The following is a 15225-nucleotide window of genomic DNA, read 5'->3' as shown; positions in this document are numbered from 1 at the left end:
CATTTATGAATGAAGGAAAACAAAAATCGCGTACTTAATGGATCCTGCCTCCCTAGGGCCTGAGGGGTGGGGGCCAAAACCATTAAAATTAATGTCATTTTCGAAACATTGCTGTACTCTTGGGCATCAACAAATCGAACTATTAGCATGATTATAATAAGCAACGAACACTTCATCAAAATTGTTAAATTTGTTACCCCTGGGCGAACACGGACTCCTGGAAAAATTAGAGGTGGAAGGGGGTGTCTAGGAGGTTAAATCATCCACTGTTGACCACGATCCATTATCTTGATGAGGCTAGGTATAAATTGATTTTTAAAAAGACTTCATCAGACACAGATATTGTGTATCGAATCAGTTGAGAGATAAAAGCACCATACACAGGTGATGTAAATATGTGACGTTGACGATGGAGAAGCTGAAGCCATCCCGTTTGTCGTGACGTTGAATACTTAGTTTGCCAGTGACGCCTATGCTCAATAATAGATCAAAATATCAAGGAGATATGGGGAAACGCTGTGGTGTCTTTTATTTCGAGTTCACGGGGATGCAAAAGCGAAGATAAGGAACAGTGATAAATATTACAAATCTTATAGAGAATACAAAATTAAGAGTAGGGCTAACACAGATCCTTAGAAACACCAGAGGTTGCATTAGGTACCCAGGGGGAGTAGGTATCCCCTGTTGATTGATCACATCCAGCCCGTTGTGAACCCTGTACCTTGATCAGAAAAACGGAGTAATCCGTAGTCCAAATCAGTATGTATAGAACTGTCTAACCATTGGTATGACAGACACATATGAGACAGCATTAGACTTGATAGCAGAATGTATTAGATCGTTATAACGACCATTGAATTGATGAAATGTTGACTTTAAACGAGACTGTTGAAACCCAGTAACATCAACTTATTTGCCAGTAACCTGTCTCGATTTAAAAATTTTGTCATTTGCAGAATGTGCTCTCACGTATCGAATAAGTTGATTATTGTTTAACGCCCCTCTCGAGAATTGTTCACTCATATGGAGACGTCACCATTACCGGTAAAGGGCTGCAAAATTTAGGCCTATGCTCGGCTCTAACGGCCTTTAAGCAGGGAAGGGTCTTTATCGTGCCACACCTGCTGTGACACAGGGTCTCGGTTTTTGCGGTCTCATCGGAATGACCGCTCAATTTAGTCGCCTCTTACGACAAGTAAGGGGTACCGAGGGCCTATTCTAACCCGGATCCCCACTGTCCTCAATTTTGTTTTTGTTAAGGGCGTGTGCAAATATGGACCTTTCACCTTAAAACATATCCATTTTAAGTGTATACGTGCATTTGTTGCATGTACATGTAATAACACGTGTAAAGGACGTATATAAACTTAAGGTCAAGTCTTAATTTTCTATATTGAATGAAATAGTTATAAACCTTTTTAAAAAACGTAATGAAACATGAATGTATAAGTCTTTCAATTCGAAAATGTTAGTTTATCTAAATGTTGTTCAAATAATTTTAACAGCTCGAAAAATAAAGACAAATACGTTTTCTATCTCGACTCATACCGCGCTTACCTACATGTACAAGTAGAATTTCTATCTGAATTGTGTTACCCAAGAATAGATTTGTTGAGAAATTTTCTAAATATGTTGATAATATCTTGTGCAACTTCATGAGAGAAAATTACATTTTACTGATCATGCAGTTTTTAACAGGTCTTTATGTAAAGATAGGGTTCTTCCAGATTCATGAGTTAAGATCGATAACTCCTACTTTAGAAATCATTTTTTATTTATTTTTGTGGAAATGTGTTTTGTCAAAATAAAAATGATATGTGATAGGGAATATCACAGAAATTTATTATTCAGTTTTTAATGACACAGAGTTAAACATATACAGGATGAATTTCAAGTGAAGATTTTGAATATTTATATTTATCCGTAGATCGTCAGTCTGATTTGTTTGACTGTTGTATTAGTCCAATATCGCTGTCAGTATGTGAAGCATGCCGTTATGAAAAGTTTTTCGATGTTGAAAACATATTTAAAAAGTTCGTATAATCTCAAAATTCCAATATGTGCAAATGTATTTTATTTTTTTTTAAAAACCTGATATATATCTAATGTTAATAATTATTCTTTTGATCTTGTGAATTTTTTAAACGTACATGTTATTTGTATTTGATTTTATGACAGATTTTTGGAACATCTTCGGTTTAAAATTATGAGATTATGTTTTAACTTTTCTGGACTGCCGTTAGTATGGACGAACTGAGATGTTCACACTTATGAAAGCTTCGACTCACAGGTGAATGAAATAACTATCAAACAGTTTGTTTCAGAATGGGATAGAAATCTTGAGAAAATATCAAAATGTATTAATCTGCATCACTCAAGTCATTTTAAAAGAAATATTCGTCTTTCTAATTTTGATTGATAAAGTGATGAGCTGTAAAATGCGTTTATTCCAAATATGGGACAAGTTGAAGATATCAAAATAATTATGTTTACATGGTCAATCTGATCAAAGTCAGATCTTTGATCCACTCCAATAATATTATGTCACAACATTTGTGCAGCGACATGATATTGGGGTAGCGGATCTAATCAGATTGTTTGGGGGTTAGATAATTTTTTCTGTATAATGAGAAAAGAGACATCTGTACAGACATCTACATAATTCTGCGCAGTGTATCTTCATTACCTGAGTAAAGTTCACTTTCTCTCAAAAGAAATACATCTCTTTACTACTTTGTATCAAACAAATTGTCCTTCACAGCGGAATACCTACACTCCGCGTCATCAGGCTCTGTCGGATCGCCTTAAGTTTTGTGAAGTGGTTTCAAAATGTCAATGAAGAATTTATCCGGTAGAGTATTTCTATCAAATTATGATATTCAATCACTTGTCATACAAGGTAAAAATGTTTTCCTTTTATAAATTGGTTTCAAAATGTCAAGAAAGCTTCTCTCCGGTGCATTTCTTGTATCATATGATATTCAATAGCTTGCAATACGTGTATCAAATATTATTTTCGATAATCAAATTTATCCCTTTAAGATAAATTCAATTATTGAGAATGACGAATTTGACATGCTTGAATATTCTGAAGTGCAATTCAATTTTTCCGGAATTTTGCTGTCCTTTCTTGACACCAGACTTAGTCCATAAATAGTCCTAACGCGAACATACGCTCTCGGCCTTTTCATTTTCATCCTCGGGCAAGTGCAGACGAATTCCTCTCCCACCCCTCCCTTAAATATTATGGTTGGTTTGAAGGTCCAATTCTATAGTTTAATTTGATGAACTCAGTTTTCTGCTGTGAGTTTTCTTTCAATTTCAGAAATCGTCGTGACAGTTGGAGACTGGTGAAGAAATCTATAGACTTGCCTTTGTCAATGTTTCTAACGTGTTGACGCAATTTTGACAGAAAACCATTTGCTGAGGGATACTGTTGTCTCCAGGTCCCCCAGCTCTGATATGGTTTGTTGAATATTTGTGAATGCTATGCTGCCAAAAGCTTACAGGTGGTAAGATCGGCGCACAGAGTATGAACATGCGAGTGGCATGTTAACGGTGAATGTTGTTTCAAATAAAAAGCCATGACAGTTCCGCCAATATGCTTTGAGTATTTTTTCCAGGTCAGAGGTGGTTAAAATAAGTAATCTACCCATTAAGCTGAAATCTGTAGACATCAGCTTTATTCACATGTATTGATTAATTTAAGTTTTAGGAATTTCGAAATAACTTGTACAGCTGTAATACAACTTATACATGGTAAAAGATTGAAACTGTCGAAAACAAAATTGAGGTTTTTAATGGTTTATTTAAATGTCCAAATAAAAATACACAAATATAATGGTCAAACGAGGCGTTTTATTATGTGTAACATCAAATAACATTTAGTTCCGTTTCATGTATAAATTCCCAATACATACATTGAATATATTCAGACTACTTAAAGGGGCATTTCTTGTGATATTGGCAAAAAAAATTGCTCTATATTATATATTTCAAAAATAACATCTGTATTTAATGATTTCAAACACTTCTTAACCTCAAAGCAGACACATGAACTGTTCGTTATCTTCACCTTGCATGAATGTGTAATTTTGGTGATTAAATAATTATTGTCTGGCGAGACAATAATCCTTCCTTATATATTTCTTTACACTAAAAGCCCTTATCTAACGTAGTTTTATTAGGTTTCTCTTGATTTTGTACAAAATAAATGTCTTTATTAGTCTTTAAAATATATTTCTATGCCATTGAGATAGATGTATTTTGAAGAAAAAATGGTTGTCATCATTTTCACAGCTAATGTCTCTTTTAAATCTGACGCGGGTATTGTTGTAGTTGAAAAGAGAGAGAGAGAGAGGGGGGTATGTTACTATATCCCATTGGTAGCGCCTCAATGCCAATACCGAATTATCACGGGGTCTGCGTCAATCTCATAGACGTTGTGTACTCGGATGTCTATTGACAGCTTTATTTAAAACTTGTTTAATTTCAACATTGGGTTCTTTAACTCTCATATCTCTTTTGGGAGTCACGTAAATTCTATTTATGCACTGAATACAAAGGATACAAAATTGAAAATAAGCAGTGGATTTCCTACCCAGGGACCGCCGTGAAAACATTCACACTGATTGAACTTTGATTTTAAAGGAACCCGGCTGTGTTCCCACGTAATTTAATCAAATCATTGGCGATAGAGATTCTTCCGAAAGTACTTGATTAAGAGAGGAAATTAATAGAGACAGACAAATCTTTTTATATGGGGGGAGTCATATTGATGGGGATGGGATGGGTAGGTAATAGACCTGCATGAGTAGATCTTTGAAACTGTAAACTTATGAATAAGGGAACACTTAAAGAAACATAAATACGAGGGCTGTTCGATATGTAATGTGTATTGTACCATAGCATGATAACGCTTTGCATGATTTCGTAGATGATGATATTCTTGAATAGCTCTATTCAATACATTTCCGACAGTATTAACACGAGCCTTCAGTTCCACATAGGTTTAAACTTATAGTCATTTCAATAGAGCCAGACATTGACCACTGTCGTAAAATGGTTGGGAAATGGGTTGAAAATATTAAAGGAATTAGAGCTTATATAAAAGTTCGCACAAAACTCAATCATTCGGTAATGCAGATTTTTACTGAATTGGTGGAAGTTTATGGGTCTGATAATGTACATGTATCTTATGAGACAGTTCGTAGGTGGAGAAAGAAATTTCCGACTGGCACAGAGTCTGTCAAAGATGCAGCAAAATCTGGCCGACCTGTGACTGTAACATACAAGGCAAATGTCTCAAAAGTCAGGGAAATAATTGAAAGTGATGGTAGATACACGATTCGTGACATTGCCAAAGCTGTTGGCATATCGCTATCGCGGATACGTTTCATTTTTAAGCGTATTTTGAAAGTACGAAAGATTTCTGCCAGATGGATAACGCATATATTGACAGATGACCAAAAAAACGGGTACGAGTACAAACCGCTAAGCAAGTGCTCAAAATGTTTCCCAAATTGTTACTGGTGATGAAACATGGGTTCACTATTTTGAACCAGTAAAACAATTGGAAACAAAATATAGCTAACTAAACATGCTAGAAGACCTGTAGTTACCAAAAGAACCATAAGCACAAAGAAGGTTCTTTATTGCATATTCTTCTCATGTGATGGTATAGCCGTACAAATTCCGGTGCCGAAGGGTAAAAGTGTTACATGTCGGTAATACCGAGATGTTATACTAAAAAAGCTCAAGAAATATTATCATAAAAGACGCCCTGTGTCAGGATTTAGGCATGTTCGTCTACTTTATGATATTGCTCCATCACATACATCTGAGCTTGTGAAACAATTTTTGAAGTCGGGGAAGGTTATACCGTCTTGCCACGCCCACCATACTCTACAGATCTTGCCCCATGCGACTTTTTCCTTTTTCCAAAACTTAAAATGTTCTTATCTGGTCGTCGTTACAAATCCCGACAAGCCTTTGGCTCAGCCATCAGTCAGTGCCTCAGAGGTCTACCTAAATCAGCATACCGTGACGCATTTCAGAAATGGATTCAGAGATTGAAATTATGTATTTCAGACAGTGGAGAATACTTTGAAGGGATGTAATATTCATTTCAGTATTTGAGTCGAATGCTTTTGAGATATACATTACATATCGAACAGTCCTTGTATCTTGATACTGGCGGTCTAGTTGCGCATAACATGATACTGTTCTCTAGTGTTTGGTTGGCTCACTCGAAAATTTGGTTCAACACAAATTTACGATATCTATCAACAATCCTTATGAAATATTAGCACCCCACACAGGGAGGTTAAAGGGGATATGAGCAAGGAAATCTCAAAAGTAAGAAAGTGTTCTCCCTGTATTGGGCTCCGTATTGTATTGTTTATTGACCAAGAACCATACCGTTCATAGGTATAAAGTATATACAACAACTTATACAATGAATTAGTAACAAAACATAATATATCATACTGATGGACAGGATAGGTACTGAGTATAATCTTATAATAATTGAGATCTAAGAGATGAACATTTATATAGGTATTTACCAAGTTTACATAATTCCGTAATATTTAAGTTGATAATAGTTGGATAAGCTTGAAAGTGGAGGGGTGTTTATAATAATATTTCTTTAAATATTGTTTTCTACAATGTGTATATGTGAGGATAATCGTGAATAAGTAAAAAAAAAAAAAAAAAGTTTCAGCACTTTAACTGGTGAGATCCGTCAATGAGTGGAAAAGCATCATATAGAAAATCAAGCACCATACAAAGAAAATAAGCATATTTGTTATTTATCTTCAGGGGTAGCTTGGCTTTAGCAATTAAAAACCACGAAATTGATTATATGGCGAATGGCCGTGTTATTTGAAAAAACAACCCGTTATTTGTTATTTTTTGAAAATGTGTAGTTTGCTCCCAACCATTTAATTTTAGTAATTACAAAGGGTTGAATTGTTATACCGAAAACTGTTTCTGTTCTCTGCAACTTCAAATAAGAAACAAACTAATTATTATTACACGGCAGGCACGTACATAAAAAGGTACTTTAAATGAACACCTACTTCACTGAATTGTAAAACTTTTTGTATCAACATTAAGACGAGGAATGCACTCATAACAAGGGACACTAAATACTGATATGTCGAAATCTTTAAATGGACAAGAAGAACCGAACATCTGACATTAATCGAGAGTTTCAATTTACCAAATTGCCCCATTGTGGATTAAAACCCTGTAGTAAAATTATAAACCTCTATCGGTAGATAGTGCAGACTTCAAAATGAGGGGCTTGTTGGTCGTTTTATGTTTTTTCTGGTGTGTGGACGGATATACCATCCAAGACCAGACACAGCTTCACACAAACCTCACCACGGGGTATGACCGAAGGGTAAGGCCAGGAATCGACAGAACGACCCCCCTGCAAATCGATATCAAATTCTATCTGACGAGTTTGAAGGAATTCTCGGAAGGACTAAGTAAAATTGGTATTGTGGGATCACTTAGTCTTGAATGGACAGATTCCCGACTCGCATGGAACCCTACCAACTATGGTGGAGACCTGTACGATACAACACTCTTTATATCTGATATTTGGGTACCTTTTCTGGTATTGATGAATCCATTCGATAAAGTTCGCAAAGTGCTTTTAAATGGAATGTCTTGCAAAGTATATGATTACGGAAAAGTCAACTGCCTACCACCTGATCTTTATGAAGCCACTTGTGATGCTGACGTCACTTATTACCCGTTTGATTCGCAGACGTGCACATTAAAATTTTACGTTCCCGCTCTAAGCCCATCAGATATTATTCTGAGACCAAATTCCTCTACATTTGACACGTTGTTGTACGAGGAGAATGGATTGTGGTCTATCAAAAGCACCCGTCTATATTACCATGTTAACCTGTACAATTTCGAGGAACTTCGATTGGAAATCAACATGAAGCGAAGGACCGCATATTACATCACTGGATTACTTTTACCAATTGCTTTAATGAATTTTCTTCAGATTTTAGTGTTTGCCTTACCTGTGGAGTCCGGAGAGAGGATGGGATTTTCTATCACCGTTTTACTGGCTGTCGCTGTTTTCCTCACAATAATACAAGACAAGCTACCCGAGGCATCAGAACCGAATGTATCGTGCTTAACCTACAAACTTTTGGTTGACATGTTGCTTGGTTGTGCTATGGTGATAGCCGTGGTATTTGGGATGAATTTCTACCATAAAACAGACGACAAGGAAATTCCCGCCGGACTGAAGAGTTTTACACGCGGCGTGATGATGTGTCGTAAACGTAAAATATCTACAGCGTCAATAGAAAAGTATGGAGATACGGAGAAAACTCCAGTAGAATGTGTTAACGATTATGCAAACAGTGACGTCACAAGTAACGTCACTTGGAACGATGTCGGATTAGCTTTCGACAAGTTGTGTATAATACTTTTCCTTGTTTTACTGATTTCTAGTAACTTTATATACCTTGCAACTATGGGAATAATGAGTTCATGACGACTTGACTAACCATAATCTAAAATCGTTCGATGTCATCAATACTCCAACACACTCACAAATAACTGTCCAGCGTACTTATTTGTTAGTTTCAGAATCGAATCGAATCCTTATCACCTGAAAGTTTTATGACTGTGCATGTATATATACAATTTGTAATATGTTTTATGGTATATAATCGGTTAAAGAGCTTTTTAGCTCAAGTTATTTGTTTATTGTAAATAGTTCCGATTTTGAATAAAAATTACTTCCTTGCATTTTTACATTGATCAATCTCATAACTCTTATAAGCAATACAAAATAGAGAGTTGGGCAAACACGGATCCCTGGATATACTAGAGGTGGGATCATATGTCTGAGAGAAGTAATGGTTCCCTGTCACACCCGTCGTGAGCTTGATTAGGTAAACGGAGTTATCCTTAGACAAAATCAGTGTGCCAAGAACGGCCAAACAATCGGTATGAAACACGTCAGACAGCATTTGACCCATTGATACGTTGTATGACAATCTAGATTCTTATAACGACCATATAATTTACGAAATCCTGACTTTGAATGACTGTTGAAATCCCTGCATTATCAACTTATTTGTCGGTAGCCTGTCCCGATTTAAAAAAAACTTATCATAAGCCGAAGAAGATTTTGCGTATCGAATCAGTTGAGAGATATGAATACCATATGCAGGAGATAATGGAATATTGCTACATAAATATGAGAAGTTGACGATGAAGAAGCTGAAATCCCACCTTTTATCATAAAGTCGAGTTGCTAGTTTGCCGTTAATATCTATTTTCAATAAAATTCCTTAATATGAAACTGCCGTGGGCGACTCTGGTTTCTTTAATATCGAGTTCACATGTATATATCGAATCGACATATGAATGAAAATTATTATCAATAGATAAAACGTTGTCGATATATCTTAATGCCTTGATTTAAAAACTTATCATATGCAGAACAAGCTCTTGCGTATCGAATCAGTTTAGAGGTACTCATATAAACACCATATGCAGGTGATAATGGGATATTACATAATACATATCGGATGTTGACAATGGAGAAGTTGAAATCCCGTTTATCATACAGTTGAGTTGTTAGTTTGCCGTTAATATATATTTTCAATAAAATATCTAAGTATGAAGCAGAAGTGAACGACTCCGTGGTATCTTTAATTTCGAGCTTTTTTCTCGAATTTTTAAAGTTCGAATTTTTACATTAAAGATATATACATTTTTAATTGTTTGCGTTAAATTTTTATACATATATCACTACTACCAGTATGTTATTTAATGAAATAAAATGAAACGTAAACCTTAGTTAAATTTGCATACAAAGAAACTATTCTGAAAATGCCACGCGTGTTTTGACACCCTTTCTTTCCGGAAAGAGCTGACAGATGAGCACGTGACTTTCTCGTTAGGATACTGTCTGCTATGTTTCCACAACTTCTTGCATAATATTGATTGTTTCGTACATTACCAAACTTGAATTTAGTTCCTATACATGTGAAATATATAGAATTTGTGGATATACAAATACAAACTGTCGTTAGGTTGAATGCTTTCTGACGTGTTTCATACCAATTATTGGGCCAAACATTACATAATGATTTTTGACTACATATTGCCCCGTTTACCTGATCTGACAAGATAGGAGCATCACGGCGGGTGTGACTGGTCAACAGAGGATGTTTAATCCTCCTGGGCACTTGATCCTACTTCTGATGTGTCCAGGGGTTCTTGACTGTCCTACTCTCAATATTTTGTATTCTTTATAGGATTTGTGAAATTGATCACTGTTCGTTATGTTTACTTTTCATGTACTCCATTGTAAAACTTACCGACGTCATTGTTTTCGTTCTGACCTCGTGGAGAGTAGGCGCGTGCAATACATACATTCTACAAATAAGGTTAACCGAAAATAGCCAAGAGGTTTAATCAAGAATGAAATTTAATTTCGGTGTATAGCCTTTAGTGTAGAGTGAAATTAGATTTAGTTTACATTACTTAATTAGTTATACACCGCTGCTATAGATACATTAACCATGTTAGTTTGATAGCAATTAAATTTTGTTTATTGGTACCTTTAAAGATACCTGTAACTAAATATCGTCCTAGACAGCTCAACGTCGGGCTTTGTCGAATCACCTTGTAATTCTGTAAATTGATTTCCAATACCAGCCAACTCAACATCATAAATAGAGGTGTCGGTTATGATACAGTATTGAATTACCTATCATACAAGGTGGTGTTATACAGGACTACCTTGCAGATATTTCACGATCACTGGATTTCAGTTATGCATTCTGATGTCTATTGATAACCTTATTAAAATCTCGTTACATTTCAACACTGGGTTCTTTAACCTTTGTTGTGTTTTGCGTATCACTTTTGATTCATATTGGATAAAACGAAGCCGTGATTTCCTCACATGACTGGCAATGGACAGCGGATTTCCTACTTCGGAACAGTGAAAGCTCGTTTAATATAGTCGCTGTGTTTGAAAATGGATTTCTTTTTAAATAAATAAATATTTTCCCGCGTGAATCAGTCACTAAATCTTTGTAGAGTCGGACTGTTTCCAAAAGAATACTGTACATGTAAAAGATTTAACACTGATAGAAAATTGAAAGGGACAGGCAGTTTTTATTTTGTTTATATTCCCATGGATGACAAATACTATTTTACTAAAATACTCAGTATTTACAGTGGAAAACGTCCTCTATCAATAACAAGATATAGGGCATTTACTTAAGAGACATCATATGTTAATGTAAAATACATCGAAATTCTAAATTGGCCGAGGAGAGTCAAACGAAACTTTTGTCATGCTTTAAAGCTCCCTTCCAGTCGGATGTATCTAAATATACACGATAAACAAATCTATTTAAAAAACATGATGTTTCTGAGATATCCACAGCAACTGGAAGATACCACAATACAAACATGAGAGGCTTGTTGGTCGTTTTATGTTATTTCTGCTGTGTGAACGGATATACCATACAGGATCAGACACAGCTTCACACAAACCTTACCACGGGGTACGACCGAAGGGTAAGGCCAGGAATCGACAGAACGACCCCCCTGCAAATCGATATCAAATTCTATCTGACGAGTTTGAAGGAATTCTCGGAAGGACTAAGTAAAATTGGTATTGTGGGATCACTTAGTCTTGAATGGACAGATTCCCGACTCGCATGGAACCCTACCAACTATGGTGGAGACCTGTACGATACAACACTCTTTATATCTGATATTTGGGTACCTTTTCTGGTTTTGATGAATCCATACGATAAATTTAGAAAGGTACTATTAGATGGAATGTCTTGCGAAGTATCCTCTAAAGGAGAAGTTTCATGTTCATCTCCTGACCTTTATGAAGCCACTTGTGATGCTGACGTTACTTATTACCCGTTTGATTCGCAGACGTGCACATTGAAATTTTATGTTCCCGCTCTAAACCCGTCAGATATTATTCTTAGGCCAAAATCTTCTACATTTGACATGTTGTTGTACGAGGAGAATGGATTGTGGTCTATCACAAGCACTCGTCTATATTATCACGTCAACGTGTATCATTTTGAGGAACTTCAACTGGAAATCAACATGAAGCGAAGGACCGCGTATTACATCGCCGGGTTAATTCTACCTATCTGTTTCATGAACTTTCTTCAGATTTTAGTGTTCGCCTTGCCCGTGGAGTCCGGAGAGAGAATGGGATTTTCTATCACCGTTTTACTGGCTGTCGCTGTTTTTCTCACAATAATACAAGACAAGCTACCCGAGGCATCAGAACCGAATGTATCGTATTTAACTTACAAACTTTTGGTCGACATGTTACTTGGTTGTGCTATGATGATAGCCGTGGTATTTGGGATGAATTTCTACCATAAAACAGACGACAAGGAGATTCCCGCCAGATTGAAGAGTTTTACACGCGGCGTGATGATGTGTCGTAAACGTAAAATATCTACAGTTTCAATAGAAAAGTATGGGGATACGGGGAAATCTGCAGTAGAATGTGTAAACGATGACGCGGGCAGTGACGTCACATGGACTGTCACTTGGAACGATGTCGGGTTAGCTTTCGACAGATTGTTTTTATTTTTTTTCCTTGTTTTATTGGTTTCAAATAATTTACTATATCTTGTGATGATGGCAGTCATCGGTTCATGATAATTTGAGTGGAACTTCGACCATTTTTAAAAGCTGCTTTTCTATATGAAGTTATTTGTCCAACAGAGACATTTTTTATGTATCCTTAAATCTTTTCTCATCTCAAAAATTGTGATCAATGCTTTACATTTATATGGTAATATATGCAAATTAGCATTCAAATGAATTGATGAAAACTAAGTAGGTTTGTTTGTTGTATTATTTTTTTTTTTTTTTTTTTTTTTAATTTTTTTTTTTTTTGCTCTACGTCTGGCAATAATTTTTTCACTCATATTGAGACGACACCTGATGTAGGTGAAGTACCAGAAATTTAGTATCAAGGTCTGGTGGTAGCAGCGTGGGCTCTTTAACGTGCCAGCGCTTGCCGGGACACGGGGCACCCCCACCGTTGTTAAGGTCATATCCGAAATACCTGTGATTCTCACTTCTAAATGCTGAGCGCTTGACGAAGGAACAATCACTTCCTAGGTTTATGTAGAAGCAGGTTAAAATCAAAAGTTAATGCAGCTATCTCTTGTTCGTGAAAGATTTTATGCACCTATCTTGCTCTTGTAGGATTTTAGGCACCTATATCCTGTTCGTGTAGGATTCTATGCACCTACCTCTTGTCCGTGAAGGATTTTATGCACCTATCTGTTGTTCGTGTAGGATTATAGGCACCTATCTGTTGTTCGTGTAGGATGTAGTTTTGTGGGTATATTTGTGTTAGGGAAATAATGGTTTTACATTCCACAATTTAGATTTGAATAGAATTCATAAAACTTAAACTTGGATCCCATTTTTGAAAAACTCTTCAGACTAAAACATCTGCACATGCAATTAGTTTGATCCAATTTAGGATATGAGTTCATGATATTCTAACTGGAATGATATTGTGCAAGAACGAAGACAATACACATACATGTATATAGCCTTTTGAGAATGTCAATCCCTAGTGAATATAGTCCTAGCATGAAATGAAAGATCACTATATTTTCATGCGAGGTCCATTTGGAGGTTTATTGAACATGGACATTAACGGAACACTAACAACTCAAATTTTAAACAAACAGCTTTTTATTGTCAACTTCCAATGTTTTTAGCAATATTCCATTCATCAACTTCATATGGTATTTACCGGTATGTCTCACAGTTGGTTGGATGCGCGAGAGCTTGTTATGTATTTAATAATCGAGATAGGCAACTAACAAATAAGTTCGTAAGGCATCAACAGTCTCTTTCAAAGTCAGCATTTCTTAAATTATATGGTCGTTATTATAACGATCTAATTTGCACGAAAGCCCATTCGAGATTCAAAATCTGAATGTCGAAAGGGCCTTCTGGGCTTTCGTAAATTTCAGTTACAACATGCCATTATGGCGAAGGCTGTCAGACGTATTCCATACCAATTGCCAGGCCGTGTTTTACAAACTGATTTTAATTACATATTATTCCGTTTACCTGATCAAAATATGGGGCTCATGGCAAGTGTGACCGGTCGATAGGGTATGTTTACTCTCCCTAAACACTTGATCCCACCTCTGGTGTGTCCAGGGGTCCGTGTTTGCTCTATTATTACTTAGTTATTCTTCATGATAGTTTTTTTTAGATTGGTCACTGTTCGTAATCTTCACATTTTTATTGTACTGAATCAAAAGACTATAATTGACTAGTATGATATAATTGACTCACATGATGATATAATTGACTCACATGATGATATAATTGACTCACTTGATGATATAATTGACTCACTTGATGATATAATTGACTCACATGATGATATAATTGACTCACTTGATGATATAATTGACTCACATGATGATATAATTGACTAATATGGTATAATTGACTCACATGATGATATAATTGACTAGTGGACTTTTGCGAGAAGGGCTGACTTTCACAATCAACGTAAACCTGCGTATGGTATGGAAGCACAATATCGTTAAATATATGTAATATCGACTTGTTAGCATTTATACAGGGAACTTCTACTGCCTCGCTCTTCAGCTGGCTTTTTTTTTTTTTTTTTTGGTGATTTCTCTTGATCACGCAAAAGCAAAGGCGAGCGTGTTCAAACCACTGCACGTTACAAAATCATGGCAGGGTAGTGACTGATGTGTGGTGGGAGACCTACTTCCGATAGAGTATTTCTGGGACTTTGTGTTCATGTACGGACGGGGTTTCGTCCGGGGACAACGGTGGTTATCATCGTGAAGGGCGGATGTCTTTGCCGAAGAGGTGCCAAACAATCGGAGAAGATCCATGCTAAGCTTTGGAACGAAGCTTTCCTGAGCGTAGGAAGTGTAGCGAACAGTTTGTAAGGAATTTCTACTACTTCGCTAGAGAGCCACATGTAGCGTTTCTAGTGATATTGTAGTATTTCTCTAAGCAACGGTGAGCGTGTTCAGATCACTGTACGTTACAATATTATTATAGTACGCCTGTTAGGTTTTAAACCGCCTGAACTTCTTTCATTTATCTGACAATTATCAAAAAATAAAAACAATTCATTTCATTTTTGCATGCATACATACA

The 15225-nt window shown here is 36.1% G+C and overlaps 2 protein-coding genes across 2 annotated transcripts; both read left to right on the top strand.

Moving 5' to 3' along the window:
• Nucleotides 1–7179: 7179 nt before the first annotated feature.
• LOC125681725 (acetylcholine receptor subunit alpha-like) lies at nt 7180–8787 on the top strand. Its single transcript, XM_048921929.2, has one exon. It carries the CDS (start codon nt 7301–7303, stop codon nt 8528–8530), a length of 1230 nt encoding a protein of 409 aa, XP_048777886.2. The 5' UTR covers nt 7180–7300; the 3' UTR covers nt 8531–8787.
• Nucleotides 8788–11344: 2557 nt separating this feature from the next.
• LOC125681724 (acetylcholine receptor subunit alpha-like) lies at nt 11345–12915 on the top strand. The gene has a single exon (XM_048921928.2). The coding sequence runs from the start codon at nt 11476–11478 to the stop codon at nt 12703–12705; it is 1230 nt and encodes a 409-aa protein (XP_048777885.2). The 5' UTR covers nt 11345–11475; the 3' UTR covers nt 12706–12915.
• The last annotated feature ends 2310 nt before the right edge of the window (nt 12916–15225 follow it).

Source organism: Ostrea edulis, chromosome 2, assembly GCF_947568905.1.
Source record: "Ostrea edulis chromosome 2, xbOstEdul1.1, whole genome shotgun sequence".
In the NCBI taxonomy this organism is placed as follows: domain Eukaryota; kingdom Metazoa; phylum Mollusca; class Bivalvia; order Ostreida; family Ostreidae; genus Ostrea; species Ostrea edulis.
The sequence above is the reverse complement of the archived record's forward strand: the minus strand, read 5'-3'. Positions and strand labels throughout refer to the sequence as shown.